This window comes from Tenrec ecaudatus, chromosome 11, assembly GCF_050624435.1.
Source record: "Tenrec ecaudatus isolate mTenEca1 chromosome 11, mTenEca1.hap1, whole genome shotgun sequence".
Lineage (NCBI taxonomy): Eukaryota > Metazoa > Chordata > Mammalia > Afrosoricida > Tenrecidae > Tenrec > Tenrec ecaudatus.
In genome coordinates, this window is record NC_134540.1 from 66,411,664 (window position 1) to 66,433,379 (window position 21,716).

At 42.5% G+C, this 21,716-nt stretch overlaps 1 gene segment (V, D, J or C); it reads left to right on the plus strand.

Moving 5' to 3' along the window:
* Positions 1-400: 400 nt before the first annotated feature.
* LOC142460951 (Ig kappa chain V-VI region NQ6-8.3.1-like) lies at positions 401-784 on the plus strand. The segment is given in 1 exon segment: positions 401-784. A coding segment is annotated over 1 exon segment (384 nt).
* Positions 785-21,716: the final 20,932 nt, after the last annotated feature.

The window sequence follows — 21,716 nt, forward strand, 5'->3', positions numbered from 1 at the left end:
TCTACTAAACTAATGAACACAGTCCACATGCACTTATTGGAAATGACCTAGTAGTTTAAAACCCAGTTTATTTGCATAGCTCTTCCCCAGAAGCCACAGAGCTCTCAGAGGCGCTTTTAAGAGGCGCTGCTTAGAGGAGAGGTGTGTTTAGCCTGGGACAGGGCTCAGCCTCATCATGGGTTTCCCGGCCAGTGTCTTCAGCTTCTTGCTGCTCGGGGTCACAGGTAAGAATGAGACACAGTTTTAAACTCATGACCCCATTTCTCTGTCTCATAGAAATTTCCATGTAAGTGAGTGCTTTTATTGTTTTACAGTAAATAGCCTTAGAGTAACTACTATGTTATGAAAACATTGCCATATTCTTGTTTATGCTAGATTGTCTCATTTTCCTCTCTCCTACATGGCCACAGTGTCCAGCGCAGAGGTGGTGCTCACCCAGTCTCCAGCTTCCCTGGCAGCCTCCCCAGGAGAGACCGTCACCATCAACTGCAAGGCCAGCTCAAGTGTAAACCCTAGCTACTTACACTGGTACCAACAGCAGCCGGGAGCCTCTCCAAAGCTCCTTATTTATGGCACATCTAACCGGGCCTCAGGGACCCCTGCCCGGTTCAGTGGCAGAGGGTCTGGGACAGATTACTCTCTCACAATCAGCAGTGTGGAGGCTGAAGATGCTGTCAGCTATTACTGTCAGCAATATGATACTACACCATCCACAGTGCTACAGACTGCAACAAAAACCCCTTCCTCTGGTCTGAACACAGCTGCTTCCCCCTTAGAGGTTTGAGAATCAGTTTCCTGTGTTAGGGTAAAGAGCTGAGGCTCTCAGGCATAAAATTATAGGGTACACCAGGAAACTCATCAATCTAAATAAATAATTGTTCGGATGTCCACCCAGATTGTTGTGCGGCTGACTCATTGACCTACAAGCCATAGAACTCCACAAATATCATTTACAACTTATAGTGTTGGCATATTAGTGGTTTAATGAATATATAAAATGGAATGAAAACATGCATGCAAATATAATGGCGAGAATCAAACAACAGTTAATGATCTGCATGGGCAATGCTTGGTCCTAACACATTTAATGACACCCCCAAATGGGATTCATCTCCCTAGTAGAAATTTCTCTCTCAAGGAAGGTATAATAGATCATCAGCATTTGATAGCACTTTCTTGATTCTTGCTTGGTTCTTTCCCCACACATGACAGGGCTCTTCTGGATGTAATTTGACTCTTTAAAAGTCCTGGGACCAGGAGAACACCTGATGAACCAGAGCCAGAAAAATACCAGAAGGCCCTCAAGGAGATGGATTGAAACAGTGGCTGCAACAAGGTCTCAAGCAAAGGACAAACTGTGAGGATGGCCCACAACCTGGCTATGTTTCCTTTTGTTGCATGTAGGGTCACTGTGAGTTCGAACTGATACATGGCATCTGACAACAACATCAACAGCAACGTCTGCAACAATTCTCTTTACAATGCTCTCCATCTGATAACAGGCTATTCACATGTCTAGGCTAGGATGAGAGGTGATTCATTGGAAGATTAATCCATAGTGGGGTGCTGCAAATGTATTTTGGGATTTTACTATCATGCATAAGCTTCTGCAAACTTGTGTTCAGAACTTAAGCTCTAACAACATTCCTTGCTCCAGCTTTGGCCTTTGTTACTTATAATTCTTGGATCCCTCAAGCTGGTGTGCTTCTTCAGTGTGGACGAAGCTGATGCCTTGTTTGGATGGCTCCTTGTTTTAAGACAAGCCTCCTGATAATCAAGAGTGCCACACAAAGGATGCTGTGAGAGCAGGTGTGAGCAGTGTGTTGGTCTCAATAACAGGATTACTGCTTTAGGTCTCTAATTGCTGTCTTTCACTCTAATTGATGCTAGTGATGGGGGTTGGTTTGGGGAAGACATGCTTGTTCATTTGGGGAAGATGGAGACCATTAAGGTCAGTCAAGCACAAGGATCCTTGAGATCGTGATCTCCATCCTGTACCCTTTAGAAATGAGGACTGCTGTACCTGATGCAGATCAGGGTTTATTTATCCTTATTCCACTACTGCTGGAATAATCAAATGAAAAAATGCGTTCATCCCAGTGATTTAGAGACGGTGAGTGCGGGACTGGAGGGGTCAAAGGTAACGTGGTGCAAGAGAGATCCACTTCACCTGGAGATGAGCACAGTGGTTGACTTTCACCAAACCCTGCCCTGCAACCTGCTAGAAAGACCAACTCTTTAAGCTGACTTACTTTTGAGTAACACTTTTGGACTAAAGCTGGCTGCGGTCCAAATGTTACCTTAAAATGAAAATCCTGAACCATAAGGAAACCCAAGTAAGTAGCCATCACGTTAATGTGAATTCGGATGCCTTCTTCCACTATTTTTGGTACCTCAGGCCCAGTTTCTTCATTCATTGACATTTAGTCTCCACCCCCTCACCCCCTGCTCCCCATGGCTCATCTTTTATGTCTAGCTTACCTTCCTAAAGTGTTTTACCTATAGAAAAACTTTGTTATGTGTGTTAGTATTCCTATCACATTGTGGCAAAGTTTTATTGAATTGAGAAAATGTCTACTTGCTTTTTATTAAAAATATAAAAGTATATTTACCTCAAAATCACTTTTCCTTGGGTACAACATGTATTCTTTGATTTTTCTTTGAAGACATGTTAATGCAACTCAGACAGTGTATTCCTTAGAGACCATGTTTGTAGCTGTCCACAACACAGACATGTTTAACAGGATTTGTTGTGAATAAGCCCTTACATGTTTGAACTGGAATCATTCATAGGTAGTTATATGTTTTTATTTACCCTGGAAATGAGCATTCAGAGACACTAGGAGAAACGTCTAAGTTTGGGATAAAGATGGTTCTTGCCTACGATCTGGGTCCCAACCTGGCTCAGGAAATGCCTTGGAGTCTGAAGATTCTGTATTGTATTATAGTCAGCCAAATGAATCTTCAATTATCTCAGATAAACGTCTCCAACAAACATCTGTGAATGCCTTTCTGAGTAGTTTTCTTAGGAGTCTAGTCTTCATTAAAAATGCTCTTTGACATCGGTAGCTGGGGGAACAGGGCACTAACCCATCCAAGGGGCTGGTGTTGTTTATAGCTCCACAGGGAAAGAGGGACCAGACCTCAACGTGCTGCTCTAAGACAAGAACGCAATACACTGGAATAAAGCAGGGAACCAACAGAGAGACCTGAGGGGCCGGCCCCTTTACCAACTATGTGGACAGTCCCCTGTCCCCCACCCCTCCCCGGTCCACCCAGAAGAATTCAGTTCAGAGGACAGCACTGAAGCTACAGCTCAAGGAGAGGGACATGTCTGATCGGAGCACACAGGAGCAAACGAGAGGGTGAGGAAAAGAGTGAAGCACACCCTGACCCACCAAGCCCTGAGGACAATATTGCTGCTCAGAGCAGCCAATGCACAGAGAGGACCATAGGACCGGGCCCACCACGAGACAGCACATTCCTCACTGACCTATAGCACCACAGGGGACAAAAATGGAGACACACTGCGGGAATTGTGCCCATCCTGACTCCACCACACTGAGGTGAAATGCTGGGGGCATGCTACAGAGCAGCAAGAGGAGTAGAGCAGTTAAGTCCCCGGGGAATTTCAAAAATAGACTGTGGGACCAGGGCATGGAGCCCCATCAGACTTGACTAGAAAATACTCGTACAGGACAACAAATAGATCTTCAACTATTTATAGGCTTTCCTTTTATTTTTGTCTTTGCCTTTTTATTGTTGTTGTAGCTATTGTTTATTTTCTGTTGTTGCTTTGTTGTGCTCAATGTTGTGTTTGTGCATATCATGTCTACCTGGATGGGATAAACAAGCCGGAAGAGTGAACAACGGGATGACAGTTCCGGCAGGACATGGGAGCGGGAAGACGAGGGAAAGGAGTGTTAAGGGAAGTGGGTGTTAACAAACCCAGGGACAAGGAAACAACAGGTGACGGGAAATTGATGGCGAGGAGGGTGTAGGAGGTCTGATGGGACTTGATCAAGGGCAATGTAACCGAGAGGAATTCCTGAAACCCAAATGAAGACTGAAAATGATAATGGGACAGGAGGAAAGTACAAGGCAATAGGGGAAATAACTAGAGGCAAAAGGCAATTATAGAGATCTATATACAGGTATGTACATATGTAAATATATTTATATGTGACAATGGGGGAAATATCTGTCATATATTTATAGGTTTAGTATTAAGGGAGCAGATGGACATTGGCCCTCTACTCATTCCTCCCTCAACACAAAAACACTTTGTTTTAATAATCCAGCACTCTGAGATGCTCACCTTCCCAACATGATCGCTGAAGACAAAAGTGGGTGCATAAGGAAATGTGGTGAAGAAAGCTGATGGTGCAAGGCTATCAAAAGATATAGCATCTGGGGTCTTAAAACTCGAAGATAAACAAGGGGCCACCTAGCTGAGAAGCAACAAAGCCCACATGGAAGAAGCACACCAGCCAGTGTGATCATGAGGTGTTGATGGGATCAGGTATCAGACATCAAAGATCCACACTAAAAAAATCATCATGTGAATGAGCGTTGGGGAGTGAAGAGTGGAAACCCAAAGCCAATCTGTAGGCAACTGAACATCTCTACAGAAGGGTCGTGCGGAGAAGGAGGGCCAGTCAGGGTGCAATGTAGCACTGATGAAACATACAGCTTTCCTCTGGTTCTTTAATGCTTCCTCCCCACTCTCCTGACTATCATGACCCTAATTCTACCTTACAAATCTGGCTAGAGCAGAGCATGTACATGGGTACAGATAAGAGCTGGAAACACAGGGAATATAGGACAGATAAACTCCTCGGGACCAATATTGAGAGTGGCCATACCAGGAGGGTAAGGGGAAGGTGGGGGGAGAAAGGGGGAACCGATTACAACAACCTCTACCTATAACCCCCTCACAGGGCATGGACAACAGACATGGGGGTTGGGGGAGACATCAGACAGTGCAAGACACGAAAAAATAATAATAATTTGTAAATTATCAAGGGTTCATGAGGGAGGGAAGGAGGGGAAAAATGAGGAGCTGATACCAAGGGCTCAAGTAGAAAGTAAATGCTTTGAAAACAAAGATGGCAACATAGGTACACATGTGCTTGAGGCAATGGGTGGATGTATGGATTGTGATGAGAGTTGTACGAGCCCCCAATAAAACGATTTTTTTAAATGATCTTTCAACCTGATACTTTTTGGGTTCTTTTGTATGTTTGCTTGCTTATTTATTTTGGGGTTGGTTGGGTATCCTACTATATGCCTACTAAGATGCATTCCCTTTTATTTCTTTCAATTAAATTGTTCCTCTTCTGTTAAAAGGCATTGGCATCTGCCAGGAAGTCACTGTGTGTAAATTAGACAACTATTAGTGGAACAAGATGCACATGTTTATCAGGGAAAATTCAATTCTCCCTTCACACAAGGAAATCCACAGTCTCAGAATGGTCCTCCTCCAGTAGATTATGCACCTCTCACTTATCCCTCATGGCCCTATATTTCCAAAATGACACCTGTCTTTTACTGCTTCTCTGAGCTAGATTAAATTTTGATCCCTGCTATTACAAATGTACCTCATATTTACAATCTTTAAGCCAGGTAGAGCGACAAGAAATTCATAGCACTATTTACATTCCCTATGAGATCCTAAATCTATTGTAATGTGAAGGGGTGGTCTTTAAATTTGGGGACACCGTATCTGAGGGTTCCATACGATGTTTATGAAATCACTAATATTGTTGTATAGTCAGAACGCAAAAGCCAAACCTTCTTCAAGGACTAGTGTCTCCTGACAACATGTCCAAAGTACATGAGATGAATTCATAACCCTTCCCTCTAAGAATCATTTTGGCTGTACCTCTTCCAAGACAGATCTGTTTCTCTTTTGCCTGTCCACGGCACTTTCAATATTCTTCTCCAGCACCACAATGCAAATGCAGCGATTCACTTTAAGTCTTCCTTCTTCAAGGTCTGTCTGGCTTTCACATGTCTGTGAGTGTTTGAAAATATGATGGCTTGGGTAAAAAGCCCCTTGTAACGTGTTTGCTTTTCCGTACTTTAAAGAGTCGTGTGATGCTGGTTTACCTAATATAATTCATCATTTGATCTCTTTCCTACTGCGTTCCTCAGCATTGATTGTGGATCCAAGAAAAGTAAAGTTTTTGAGAATTTCAGTCTCTTCTCCATTTATCATGAAGTTACTATCGGTACAGATATGAGGATTTCAGTCTCTGTGCGTTTGGTCACAATCCATACTGAAAGCTGCGGTCTTTGATCATCAGCAGCAAGTGCTTCAAGTCCTCCTCTTTTCTAGCAAGAAAATTGCATCATCTGTATACTGCAGGTTCTTAATAAGCTTCCTTCTGATCCGGATGCTGACTTCTACTTTACGTGACCCAGCTTCTCGTATCACTAGCTGATCATACAGCTTGAGTAAGCATGGTGAGGGCATACAACCCTGAAGCACATCTCCCTGAATTTAATCATGCAGTAGTCGACTTCTTCTGTTCACACGCATGTGTTAGATGGTCATACTGCGGTTTCCTGTGCTGCTGTGATATGGAACGCTGTGTCCCTGCTAGTCCAAGGGCCGCTAGGAGAAAGAAGACAGAGTGGTGGTAAAATGAAGGGATTTTAATCAATGAGTTGAAAGAAACCGAGTATGAATCCTTGAATGTAAAACTAATGATCTGTTTGGTAACATCTAACTCACAATAAAAAATAAATATATCATGTGACACAGAGACATATGTATTTCATATTTTCACTCTGTATCCAAATTAAAATTAGCTGCCAGGCTAATGAGCGGTAAGAGAGGGCTGAGGGACAGTGAACCGTCTGCCGGGGCAGGTTTTTGTTCAGAGCACCGTGGGATGATCATCTTTTGTCTGGTGGCAGGAGTAACTTGCCGCACCCTCAGCTTCCACGGGATGAATTGAGAGGGTGAACACAGGCCTGGAACCACTGCCACTGAACCTGTCTGGGACGCCGGGTTCTTGATTGGATCCACCAAAGGAGACGAGGGCCGTGGGAGGTTTCCCTGGTTTCTGCTGGAACCAGGTACGAAGGTTGGTTTCAAGAAACTCTGCACTCACTGGCCCTGCAGGAGATGATGACCCTCTCTCCGACAGACACGCTCAGGGAAGCTGGAGACTGGGTCAGCACGATTCCACACATGGAACCTGGAATGGTGAGCAAACAAGCACAGTAAACCAGGATAGCTGTGCTGGGACCACCCAGGATAGGAACCTTTCACCAATGACACTCAGGACCTCAGTCAGCGACCAAGTATTGTAGCTAGAAATCAATAGACAATTGCTTTCTGCATAGTTTGGAATCTACAGTAAGTGAATTCATTCTAATGCTGTCAACTCGAAAGCACAGGGAACAAAGATGGTCACAAGGAATGTGTCTAGGGTTTGTTTCTGTGTATCCATCACCAGGAATCCAGAGCAGCAGGATCCAGAGCAGGTGAGCCTTTGACTCCATCTCGGAGAACTAAGCTGGAAACCCTTCCTCAAGGGCCTTCATGCGCTGCCTTTAAATATGCTGTGAGCAGCCTGGAGGACTGGTGCGTGACGTAACATGCAAAGCAGTTCAGAAAACAGCTTAGGTCCGCGCACAAAGGAGACCCCTGCTCTCATTTCACCCAGTTGGGAGTTAGGGCTACCACAAAATCTTGCAGCGTGGCTCAAGCACAGCACAGGGGCTTTTGAGGCCCTGCACACTTCTTCCTTCATCTCCTGTTCTGTTAGGTACCGCCCTACTGAGTGCAACTCAAGGAAAACAAGTTGCTTCGGGAACAGCCTTGGTCCTTCCATATGAAAGCTTTATAGTTTCACAAACACGAATGTATTTTAGGCGGCGATCACTGTAAGAATAAGAAGGCAAGGAGTTTTGCTAACTGGTAAAACCAGGTAGCCCAGTTCATCCTGAAAGGGATGTGGGCTGCTCTGCAGAAGGAGTCTTGAGGCCCATTCCAGAAATAGCCTCCGGAGTGGGAAAGGATGAGTGGCTGAGCATGCAACCTTTGGAAAGTGGACGCATGCACACAGCAGTGCTTGCCCCAGTGCGGAGAAGGCAGGGTTTGTCCCTCTCCTCATTCTCTAAAACCGCTGGTGCAAATACCAGTGGTTGAGTCATGCGCTGTGTCGTGCGCATAGTGAAGACCGTCTGTCAGCACGGCTGATAAATGCCTAAAGCACTTCCACCCTGCTATAAGCATCAGCCCCAGGGTTAGGCTCTAGCTGCGTGAGGGGTAAACCTAGATGTCCGAAATAAGTGCCCAGAGTCAACTCACTGTGCAAGCCAGTCTTCGGCCTGAAGACACTTAGCTTTCTCCCTCCCTGGGCCCTGAAGGCCACCACTCTGTTTCTTGCTCTGACTGTTTGGGTGCCGCCCTTCATCAGCGACTCTGATGGCAGCACAGTTCTAGCTTCAGGAGTAAGGAGTGTCAGAGTGCAGGGATCTTGGGGTCCCGAAAACACAGTCCACTCCTATTTCTTCTTTTTGATGGTAGTGAGACCCCCCCCCCCATGTCCGGTTCTGAGATGGCTCATTTTACCCACAGTGGAATGGCAGCATTTCCCAATCCGAGTCAGCATGCTTCTTGTCTGAATCTCTAAATGTCGGTCTCACCTTCAATAGTAGGAACACTTCTAATTTTTAATATCATTTTATTGGGGGTCATACAACTCTTACCACAATCCATATATACATCAATTGTATAAAGCACATTTGTACATTTGTTACCCTCATCATTCTCCAAACATTCGCCCTCCATGTAAACCCTAGTATCAGGTCCTCATTTTTTCCTGCTCCCTCCCTGCTCCCCTCTCCCTCATAAACCCTTGATAATTTTTGAATTATTATTTTGTCATATCTTACACTGTCTGACGTCTCCCCTCACCCACCTCTCTACTGTCTATCCCCCAGGGAGGAGGCTATATATAGATCCTTACAATCAGTTCCCCTAATAGTCTTAATACTTTATAGTGACACCAGCAGAAGTTAGGTCAGACTCTTTACCTATAATGCCAACAGGCAGCTCTTGGCTGTGCCAGGCAGGTTCAGCGGCCTGGGAATGGTTACAGAGCTACTCCCACTGCCTCTGCAGAGGAAGCTGAAGTTGCTGACGTTTCGTTGTCAGTGTAACTGTAAAGCAGGGTTCACACATCAACCTTCCTAGGACGCTTCTTAATGAGACTCTGCGTTCCTTTCCTCTGCAGGAACGGCAGATGCAGGGCCGAGGTGGACAATGTTTAAGATGCAGACCACACTCCTGTGGCTCAGTGTGCCAATGCCCTGTGGAGAGATGAAATATCATCACTGATTTCCGCTCCCTGCTCAATTTGCAACACCTTCAATGTGGTCAACAAATGGGTCTTCCTCATGGAAGGATCCTAGTGTACTCATGATAACCACACTCAGTCGAGTGCTGATAGAACATAGACCAAGAAGATAACATAAAGATATTTGGACAGGATGGTAGACAGAACTAATTCCAAAAAATTATTTGTAGACAAATGGTTATATGAATATCACCCCACAAACAGAATAACATGAATACTAAACAGTAAGTTATATCCACATAAAAACTTTATTGCACTACTTTTTCCTTAGGTCCTGAACAATATATGCGCCATTGATCAGTGACCATGAAGGAGATGGCTCAAAGCTTGCAAGGACTGGTGTCTCTGTCGAGCGTTTCGATGAAGGTTTCTGTGGCCATCAACTCTGTCTTCTCAGGATTGTGAAACAGAAATAACGTTGAGAAACATCTGTTCTAATTCTTCCTGAAACTGTTGTTCTCTCAACCTTGAATATCAATTTGTTTATATGAATCAAGTATACCAGGACCTCCTCTATGTGGTGTAAATTAAAAATAAATTCACTAGTAAAGAAACCCTGTAAATCATGCATTTTATGAGGAATAGAAAGATTTTAATGTAGGTATTGCCTCGCTAACCTACATTTTAAAACCAGAAAACATATAACTAAATTAGACTGAATTTATTTAAACTGCTGTAATACTTAAGCTCTTACAAAGAAAAATATAGAAAATTGAATTGTACTATGCAAGATTTCCATTAACTTGATTATTAGCTTCCTGACAATTAACTTGTTACCTTGTTATTATTCAAGCTTATAGGACAATTCTTAGATAAAGCTTCATTGGCAATAAACAGGACTAGTGTGAAAATATAATGATAGTTAATCATTTAGACTTACTAAATAGTAACAACTCAAGTTGGTAAACTCCTTTTATTTGGGAATGTATCTAAGAACTGTGATATACTTGTAATATCTGGTAGTTGGAATACTATGTTAATCATTTTCTGAAACCAAAATTCAGCCCAGAGCAATCCCGAGTGATAGTTGGATTATTTATCTTTTACCCAACCTGAGATAAACCAATCCCACTTTTCAGAGGTTTGTTTTTCTGCAGCTACTTCCACGTCGCCTGGCACACATTCCAGGAGGGAGAGCATATGTTACTCAATTTTGGTCTCCAGCCCTCAGTTCTAGCTGCTGAATTTTAAAATACTAAATAATTACAAAATTGTGTTTAAAGTGACTTCATCTTAATGAATCTATTTATTATATACATAAAACAAAAACACTTTAAAGAAATCCAACATCGCAATGCATTCAATATCTTATTAAACATCCCATATAATAACCATGGATGCATTCTTTGAAGTCGAATCACCAACTAGTTAGCAGCTTTGTTGGTGCTATGTGCTTTCTGTGTTCTACATGCTTCACGTGTCTGCTGACAGACAGTGTACATGATCACATTGGCTGATTCTGCTATTCAAGTCCATGTGCTTTCAGATTTCTGTGAACACATCATCATTGACTGAAACATGGACTGAACCCTTTGCGTTATCTTGAGAAAAATCTACTAACAGGGGAATGAATAACAAGCTTCTTTTCCTTCACTCATAAATAGTCTCTCTGGGAAACAACCTACTCCCAACAAGGTCCTTCTCTGGGGGTCTTTTAAAGGGCTTGCTGTGTATCTGTAGAAGCTTAAGGGCACCCATGCATATTTGGATTTTGTCCGCGGAGGCTAAGGGTGAGGCTGGGTTTATTACAGCACTCTGTGTAGTGATGGTAAGGTGATGAGAGTAGATTTCTGGATGACACATACAGGAAGACTCAGGGAGTGCCATCTAGAGGAGCCATAGAAAGGCGTGGAAGTAAAGCCTCACTAAGCTGAGCCTTCTCCCTGCTCAGACAAGAGCCAGTGATGGACCTCATCTGGAGAAGGGGCCAGACTTAATACTCTGTTGTTTTGGGGTGCAAGCATTATCAGACACCCAAATAAGAACTGACTTGGCCAAGAAATGCCCATACGATGGCAACGTTTGGTAAACAGAATGAAACCCTGCTCAGTCTTCTGCCACCTATGTGATCTTTGATATATTTAAGCCCATTGGCCTGTCTATTGCCTCAATCATCTGATTGAAGATTTCTTATGTTTCAGCTGACCCTCACATGACGTCCTTTACTAGCAGCTGGTCACCCTTGGTGACATGTAGAAAACAAAGAAGATGAAATCTCTCTATCCTCACTTCTAAAGAAATGTCTTTCTGTATTTCTTCCAACATGAATTTGTAGGGCTTTCTGGTAGATCCAAGATTCTTCACTAATATCAGATCCATATGTGTCAATTCTCCTTCATTAGTCCCTTTCATTGGTCTCGTCGGAATATGAGGTCAACGATTCCAAAGCAACTCAGTATTAAAAGTGATACTTTTGCCTTGGAAAACATAAATTTTGTCTGACATTTCATCCAGAAGATTTAGTTCTCAGGCTGTGTGTAAACATGTCATGAGTGCAATATAATAAGGCTTTTAAAAATATTATTTTTGCTTCTCAAAAATCCAGTTGGATTAATATGTAAATAGCCACATTTTCCCCAGGACACGAACTCCAAGGAGTCAACAATCACTCCCTGCCATTGTGTTGATTTTGAATCGCAGTGACCCTATAGGACAGGGTGGAACTGCCCTTGTGGGGTTCCGAGGTTGTAACACTTAAGGAGAGCACAAAGATCCAGCTTTCTCCTGACACCAAGGAGAAGTTGAGAAAATAAGTGCAGCTATTATACCCTTTCAGCGGCGCAGTTCAGTTTCCTAAGAAACGTCTACAGGTAGGTGCAAAGGAGAAACCTGGGGACAACAGTCCTGTGTTCTGTAGTCCCAGCCACAGTTGAATTTTGTGAGTATTTTGGAGCACTTCAGGACAACCTAGGGGCACTGTCAGACACACGAACTCTCCTTTAGTATCAAACATATGCACGCACCAGTGAGAGGCGGTGAAATTCATACAGATGCAGATCCTCAGAGGCCAGAGTGGGCGAGAGCAGATGGTCAGGGGATGCTGTGGCAGGCAGCGTTACCAAGCAGGACTGCCACACTTGGCTCCAGGAGCCCCACCTTCAAGGAGATTTGCATCATCTTCCTCAGCTGCTCCACCACAGAGCCAACCCTGTGGTCAGTGGTGGATAAAAACCAGACTTCACTAGGGGAAGGGTCTCAACAGCCTAAGGGGAAAAAAAGACAGAGGACAAGAAGATGTCGCCCTTCCTGGTACTTGGGCTCTTGCTCCTCTGTGTTCCAGGTGAGAGAATGTCCAGGAGTGGGTTGTTCCCTGTGGAGTGATCACCACACTCCTCCAGAACAGTGGTGTGGGAAGGTGACAGGAAGCAAACGCCCCTGCCAGCACAGGTCTGATGACGGTCTGACCATCCCTTGGAAGCACATTCTAGTCTTCATAGCAAATCTTATCATGTCTGGAAACATCATCCTTTTCTCTCTGTGACTACAGGTTCCGCCGGACAGATTGTGCTCACCCAGGAGGCGGAATCCCTGGCTGCCTCTCTGTGAGAGTGTCTCCATCAGCTGCAGAGCCAGCCAGAGCCTCCTCTACACTGATGGGAAACACTACTTATCCTGGTACCAACAGAAACCTGGGCAGCCTGTTAAACTGCTCATTTACCACGCTTCTACCCGTGCTGGTGGTGTGCCCACCCGGTTCAGTGGCAGTGGGTCTGGGACCGACTTCTCTCTCACCATCAGCAGCCTGCAGCCTGAGGACATTGCAGACTATTACTGTCTTCAAACATTGAAGAACCCTCACACAGTGATTCAACCCCGAACAGAAACTCCCCACTTGGGCCTCCCCACAGGCCCAGGTGTCCTGTATCTGCTCCTCACCCGAGTTCCTCTGACAGACAATGCTTAGCAAATTCAGAGGAAGTGAAAGGGACAGTTTGGTCAAAGGCACTTGGGTGGTACCCTCCTTGTCCTCTTGCAACTCTTCATAGTCTAGCCAATTTTATATAACTCACTCCCACCCTGTGGATTATGACTCATAGTGATTTCATAGGACAGAGTAGAACTGCCCCTGTGGGTTTCTAAGACTGTAAATTTTTACCAGAAATAGAATGCCTCATCTTTCTCCCATGGAGTACCTGGTGGTTTTGAACTGCTCACCTTGCAGTTTTCAGCCCAACTTGCAGGCCACTATGCCATCAGGACTTCCAACAAATATTTTATGTACACATACTAGTGATGGGTACACGTGCTGACTTTGTTCTGGTGACCTCTCCCCGTCTCTATTGAGTCTCGTGGCCAGCTCCTTCTCCATCTCCGTGACACTGCTCTAGCTCTTCTCTTAACAGCTAACCGTGAGATTCGCATCTTGTCTATTTGCAGTCCCAGTCCAGTCCTTTACAGCCAGACTCAGCTTCATTTCCTAATGCTCCAGCTCAAAACTCCCCCACTAGACCCTATTCTTTAGGCAGACTGATGCTCACTGTCACTTTCATCTTAGCAAAAAATTTTGAAAATTGAACATTGGGAAAAATATGCCATGAAAACACGAATCAAGTCACCAGGAAGACCTAATAGTTTTCAATGTGTATATACGTAAAAATCAGCTTCCAAAAACATAAAACAAAGATTGCTAGAATTAAACGCAAAAAAAAAAACAACAAAAAGACATCCTGACAAATCCACAATTATATATGAAGATGAAAATTCTTCTTTAGCAAAGGATGACAACATAGACAGAAAATCTGTAAGGATAGAAAGAAAAAGACTTTCCGATGCTATTAAGCAGATTAAATTAATTGATACTTATAAAATATCTCACCCAACAACAACCCCATACCTATTGTGTTCAATTATATTTGGAACTTTTACTAAGACAGATCCTATTGTAGGCCATAAAATAAATTTCAAAGAATTGAGGTTTTGCAAGAAAAATCATCTGACAACAAAAGAATTAGCCTAAGAGTGAATGAGAGAAATCTATCTGGAAAATTCTAAATAATTGGAGCTTACCCAATTTACGTCCATTAACCCATGCATAAAAGAGGAAGGCTCACACAGGGAAAATTCTTTACCTGAATAAAAACGAAACTATTGTGTTTCAAAGTTTGTGAACTTCAGCTAAAGTACTTAGATGGAAAACCATAATATATACAATTATATTAAATACTGGAAAAGAGAAAGGATTCAAAGCTACAACTTAACTCGGATCTCAGGATGTCATAACTAGGAGCACATGCACCCAGGGCAAGCAGCATGAAGGAAATTAAGGACAGAGGAGCAGGACAGGGAATGAAACCACAATTAGCCAAATAATAGAGAAAAGCCAATGAGACCAGAACTGGCTTTTTGAAGGGAGAATGACAAAGGAGAAGAGAAAGCACACAAATTGCCAACATTGGAAATAAAAGCGAGGCTGCGTGTGTGGCCCTCCTGCCATGTAGGTGACAGTAAAGGGACGGTGTGGCCAATTTGTGATGACAGAGTGGAGAACTTAGATGGAATGCACGGATCCCCTGAGAGTTGTATATCAGCAATGCTTGCTCAAGGAGGAGTGCATCATCCAAATTGTCACATCTCCATGGAAAAGATTAGATGCATACTTTAAAAACTTAAGGGGTGGGCATTAAACTCTTAGGTCTAGTCTAGATGATCTTACAGGTCAGTTGTACCAAATAATTTAAAGTAAACAATAAACCAACTATACACAATCTCTCCCAAGAAACAGCGATTCCAAAGTATTTCTCAGCTCATCTTATGGCCCCAGTATTACCCTGATACAAAACCAGATTAAATCTTTGTGGGAAAAGTAAATAAGACTCATAGCGCTCCATAAGCACACATGTTAAGATCCTTAACAAAATATTAACAAAAGAATTAGCAAAAAGAACTCATCGATATGCAAAAAGAATATTCATCCTGGAAAGCAAGGGTGGTTTGATATTAAGAAATCAACCAATATAATTAACCATATTACCATAGTTAGGAGACAGAAGAAGCATAGCAGTTAGAAGAAGAACAAGGAATAACGTGAGATGACAAAACAAAACAGAAACATTTATATGCACATAATCCCCGACAAAAACAAACTGCACTCAGAAATTGACTGCTCCAGGACATATACTACACCAGTAGTAGCCTTATTGACACAATAGAAACATAATTCCAAACAGGATTACAACCACAGTATGGGGTTAAGATTCTGATGTATATTTGGGAGGGGGAGGAGGGACACAATTTCATCTGTAGCATCTTTCCAAATCCTTTTGCCACTAATAGTCCCAAGGTGTCCCAGTCCCCCTTGGAATAATAGGTTAAAAAGCTTCAATTTCCAAGTTCTTTTATTCCTACAGGAAACCTAAGATGTTTACAGAAATACACCTATTATAGAAAACAACTGGGTCAATGGGTTCTATGTGAAGTGTGGCAGGTGGAAGCATAGCAATAGCTGCTCTGCGGCGGTGCCCCTGAGTTGATGTCGGAAAGGAGGACAAAGCTGGCCAGGCATGCTCGAAGAAGAGCACTTCAGAAAATGCCCAGGTCCTAATTGAAGAACAGGCTTGGGAAATTCAAGGAAAATGAAGGAAATGGTATGTGGAGGAGGAAAGTATGGCAGAGAGTTTGAGGTTTGTACTGAGTACAATGAGAATCCATAGGCCATGGTGAGAATTAATTCCCGTTTTTAACAGATATTTTCCAAGTGATGTTATGTGCCTTCACCATGCCAGGCAGGGGAAATATGGACGCTATCACCACTGCTGTGCCAGCCAGGGAGCCAGCTTCTCTAGCCTTTACTTGACTGAAATCATGTAATTATTTCCCAAAGTGAATTTTCTCAGAAAAGTAATGCATGGCTAAGATATGATTGGAGTCTACTGATATTTAGTAAATGCCAAACAATGATATTGTGTTGGGCATAATTCTAAAATAGCCCATATAATTGCTGTCCTTTGTGGGTTTTATTATTATTATATGCTAGCAGAGTAGTGTGGATTTCAGTAATAAGGCCTTTGTCTGATGTGTAATTGCTAAAGATGTTTTCTCAATCTGTGGGCTTTTTTATTCCTCTCTTGGTAAAGTCTTTTGATGTACACAGGTGTTTTATCTTCAGTGTATCCCACTTGTCAATTCATGCTTCCTCTGTGTGTGTGTGTCCTCCCCTATTTCCGACAGCCGATGTAGTCCCTGCGCCAAACTTCTTGGCTTTGTCCCAATTCCCTCATTATGGCCCCAATAGCTTGGGGTTTTACCTCAAGGTCTGTGATCTACCTTGAGTTTATTCTTGTGCATGGAATAAGAGAAGGGTCTTGCTTCCTTTTTCTGCAGGTAAATATCCTTCCCCCCCGCCCCCACCAAAACCACTTGTTGAAGAGGGCATCTTCTTCCCATTTGATATTTTTGGGTCCCTTATCAAAGATCAATTGCCTGTATGCTGATGATACATTTCTGGTTTTCAGTACTTTTCCATTGCTCTGAGTAACTGTTATTTACCAGTATCACACTGTTTTGACCACTGTGGCTGTATAATGGGCGCTAAAGTCAAAATCATAGCAATCTGTTTTTGTGGGTGAGAAGAGGGTAGATAAGAGAATAAATATTGATAAATTAATTCCAAAATGTCTGTGGATAAACAAGGACATGAACAGGCCAAATCATTTGAAGTAGAAGAAATAATGTTTTTAATTTCAAGAATTATTATAAAGCTACAGAAATCAAGAAAATGTAGGATTAGTTTAAGAATCAAAGTCTCATCGAAGCAGAATATTGACTCCAGAAATTTATCTATAGCTATCAAGTTGATTCCATCTCATAATGACACTGTGTAGGGCTACACAGCTGTAAGTCTTCAAGTGAGTAGCCAGCCTTATCGTTCTTCTGTGGAAGGGCTGGTGGGTTTGAACCGCTGACCTTGTGGTTAGCAGCCTGCTGCGTAACCGCCTATGCCATGCGGGATCCTTGATTCTGGATATAGGCCAACCCATACAGTCTATTGACTTTGACAAAATTTCTAATGGCCAAATGATAATATATTTAACAATTATATTAGCAAAGAAAAAAATTTGTTAATACTGGAACAACTTTAGAGCTGTATAAAATAATTAACTTGCACTCCTAACTCCAAGTTACCCTAAAATGAACTCAAACAGTATAATGGCAATGGAGCCCCTTCTATTAGCCTAAAAACCCATCTGAAAATAGCTGAGCTCTTGTGGTATGAAAATCTTCGCAGGAAGTCAGATTATAGAAGAGTGTGCAGTAGACAGCGAGAAAGACCAATTACATGAAACCAAACCAACAGAAGCAAACTGACTGCCATCAAGTCAATTATGAGTCATGTTGACCCCATAGAAGAGGGTAGAATTGTCCCTGTTGGCTTCTGACAATGCAACTTACACATAATCTCTCCTCCACCAGGCTCCTAAGCACATAAAACAGAGCCCTCAAACTCTGACGGTCTGATATACTGTTCTACCTAGGGGAAGAAATCCCAGTCCGAGCTGGTTCTGCCCTTGACCGTGGCCAACGTGCACTCTTCTTCGATAGTCTCCATGCTACTGTGCACCCAAACCCCCATATATTCCAAACTCACTGCCATCAAGTTGATGCTGACTCATAGTTACCCTACAGGACAAGGCAGAACTGTGCCTGTGGTTACCGAGAAGATAACTGTTTACGGCAGTAGATAAGCTCCATATTCTCCAGCATCTGACCTTAAGGATCACAACCCAAGATGTAACCACTGTGGAACCAGGGTGTGTGTGTGTGTGTGTGTATATATATATATATATATATTTACACACACATATATAATTGCTCAGTTTTAGTACATGTAATCAGAAAATCACAACTCTACTGGCTCTACATGTTTAAAAATTGCTTTGGGAGATTTATTAGTAAAGGCTACTGCATACATATTACATGAATGATATTGTAATTTGTGTCCCTTTCTGTCATTGGAATATTAAAAAAACACAATATGTGTATATTTGTGTAACTAGTGTCATTAGAATAATAAATATTGACCTCATGGACAAAAAGGCTATGATTTCAATTTTATAGATGGCTGTGTGTACTTAGACTTTATGAGACCACTATGCTGTTCTGTTCCTCCTACAACCAGAATGTCCATGGATGGGAAGGGTGGATGAGGAAACAGCCCCACCTCTAACATAATTCTCAGAATGCTTGGCCAATGCACCCTTTTAGATTTTGCGAGTAGCGGGCAGAGATGGAGATAAAGGTCAGAGGAGAGGAGAAGGAAGTTCCTCTTGGCTGGTTTTGTCCTAATTACCACCATCCCAGGGACAGCTCTTCACAACGGGAGTTGAAATCTGCCTGGAGTGATATAATTACTCTCTCACTGGAGAAACCAGCACTAATGGATTTTAGTTTGGGGTGATGACTGTTTTGTCTTCAAAATGATAGAATTGTAGTCATTGTCCTAGAGTTCAGTTCCCAACAAAACTTCCTTTAGGAATGAGGTGAACTCATGAACACCTACAAAATCAGTCTATCTGGGTCTGGAGCCAACTGTTCACAAATTGCCCGAGTTATCCCTAAAGTTTGAGACACCGAGCAGAACCATTTGGGAATTCTTTTATGAGAGAGTCTGTGAGGCAGTTATCAGTCCTTGAGGTAGTATTGATGCCATTTTTATGCTACCTAGTGGCCCGGAGCCCTGGTGGAATATTCCCCAACGTAGCTGGATGGGGCTGCAACCACCCAGCTACTGCCTCCTCTGTGTCTTTGGGTTTGAATGATGTATTAACCTGTGTGAATGACTCTTGATAGAAAGTCACCCTCTTGACTTCTATATTAGGAAAGTTGACATTGACTTTATTTTCAGATACTTGATAAAATTCAAATTCCTCTAGAAATGGATTCAGTTAACCCCAAAAGAAAAGAATATATTTGAATTGGCTAAATTCTCACTGGTTTATTTTCCTACCTCTAATTGACAGAACCATTAATATCCAGTGGGATAAAATTCCTTACATGTAATGGGTACAGAATTGAGATAATAATCTACCAAATTCCTTACACATAATGGGAAGAGCATTGACAATATAATCCCAATATATTTTAAACTTGATCAAACTTAATGTTCTGCTCCTTCACCAAGCTATCTCCCATTTCTTTCATTAGTCAGAGCAAAGGCCAGCAGTTAGAAACACAGAACACTGATATATTGAGACCAACTGACTGCTCTCATCTGATCTCACAAGGCCATCATGGTGCTTATCTTGAATACCAGAAGTACGATTTTGTGAATGATGATCTAAGAGGCCTTTAATGAAGTAACACAAGAATCAGTTCATTTTTTCCTATAGAGTAAAACCATCATTGTGGCAACAGGGCTGGCACCCGTTGGTCAAAATATCATCTCCTGGTCCAAAGTCTTTTAACAAGGCCAAATACCAATCAGAATGGCCTTGGCATATGTGGAAAAAGAACCAAGCAAACTTCAAGCAAGTGCCATCCAACTGTGAAGGTTGGAGAGACTTTCCCAGGAGAGGAAAACTCCTAGCTGTGGAGTAAAATCCCACTCAGGGTTGCTTCTGAACTTGACCATGACCAACATGCATTAGCCTTTACTGATGATGAGATTGTGTTTGGAGAGTCACCATGCTATTTCTCTGCTGTTCTTCGTTTCCTCTTACACATTTAGAAAACCACCACTCTGCTAGCTGTAAAGTGTTACATTGAGATTTGGGGAGTTTAGCGGCTTGCAGTTCAAAAGGTCTTCTGGGCCACTAGCTGTGGGTTATACCCCTGGATAATTATTTATCTCAATTGATGAGTTTTCTGGTGTCCTGTTCAATTTGATGCCTCATCTCTTTACCCCAACACAGGGAACTATAACTATGACCTCCAAGCACCCGAGGGGCAGCGGCTGTGCCAGACGAGTGAAAGGTTTTGCTGCAGTCTGTAACGTTGTGCAGTCTGTAACACTGTATGCAGTCTGTATCACTGTATGCCGTCTGTAACACTGTGCAGTCTGGAACACTGTATATCTCCTATTGCCGAGAAGTGATTGGGATATGGGACTTGGAGCTTCATGCATTAAGGATTAGAAGGTAAAAATTCTTAATCCCTTTTGGAAAAAAATGTTTCATATGCCAGCAAGACTTTGTTTGATTTTGTGGTTTAGCAAGTGTTTGTCCAAAGATTTCTGACACATGGAACCACTCATCCAATGTTTGAAGGTATATGACCTGTATCATGGAACCCCTAGGGTCATAGTGGTTACATGTTGGGCTTTGATCCACAAGGTCAGCTGTTCAAAACCATCAGGAAGAGAGACTGGGCTTTCTACTCCTGTAATCAGTTACAGTCACGGAACCTCATGAGGCAGTCCTCTCCTGCCTTACATCGTTGCTTTGAGTTGGCATCGACTAGCTGGCAGTTTGAGTTTGGGGGGACCTTTACCACAGATAGAGGCTGATCTTGTAATGTTGCTGTGACAACAGTGTGAGAGGCCCAGGTTCAAATCAGCAGGTGCATGCACTTCCTCACGTAAACTACCTTGCCTCTTCTAGCTACTTCAATGATCGCAGGCTACTAGAATCCACCAGAATATTGGAATGTGGTGTGTGTGGTACTGATTCCATGAGAACACAGTTGACAGGCAAGGAGTAAACACGTCTATATTAAAACAGCAACCACAAAACTCTAACCCATGTTTCTATTCATTCCTCTGGGGTTGAAATGGACTTCTATGTCTCCTGTGTAAACAAATATTCATGAACACATAAGAAGGGATCCGTTGTGCCAGAATCCTGGCCAGGAGTCTCACTACAAGTTTGAGTTTGACTTGCTCAGAGAAAATGTCATAAGGATTTGGAAAGAATAAATACATTTTAATTTGAACTTTTCTTAATAATCTGTTCCACGACCTGACTGCTTCATGCAACAAACACCAGCTCTTGGACTAATCATAACAACACTAATAGTGCTGTTAATTTTTATTATAAAAATCAGGAGAGAGATTACATTAAATAAGAAAGGGAGAGTTTCAAATCGGGACTAAAAACCAAGAAGCACAAATGTTCATATTCAATTTTATTAAATGCAATTTCAGAGTGCAGTAGCATTTCAGATAAAGGTTGGGGATTAATTAGACTTGGGCAAGTTTTATCATCATACAGGAAAATTCTCCAGATATTGGTTGTAATAATTCAACAACACAAATCTGGCCTCGTCTGAAAATTATGAGGTCATAGCTTACATATTAGAAACCTCAGAGTGACCCAGTATAATGTTTCCAAAGCCTCATCTTTCATTTTTGTAGAGACTGGCAGGTTTGAACCACCGACCTTCTGGTTAACAACCTAGCGCTTACCC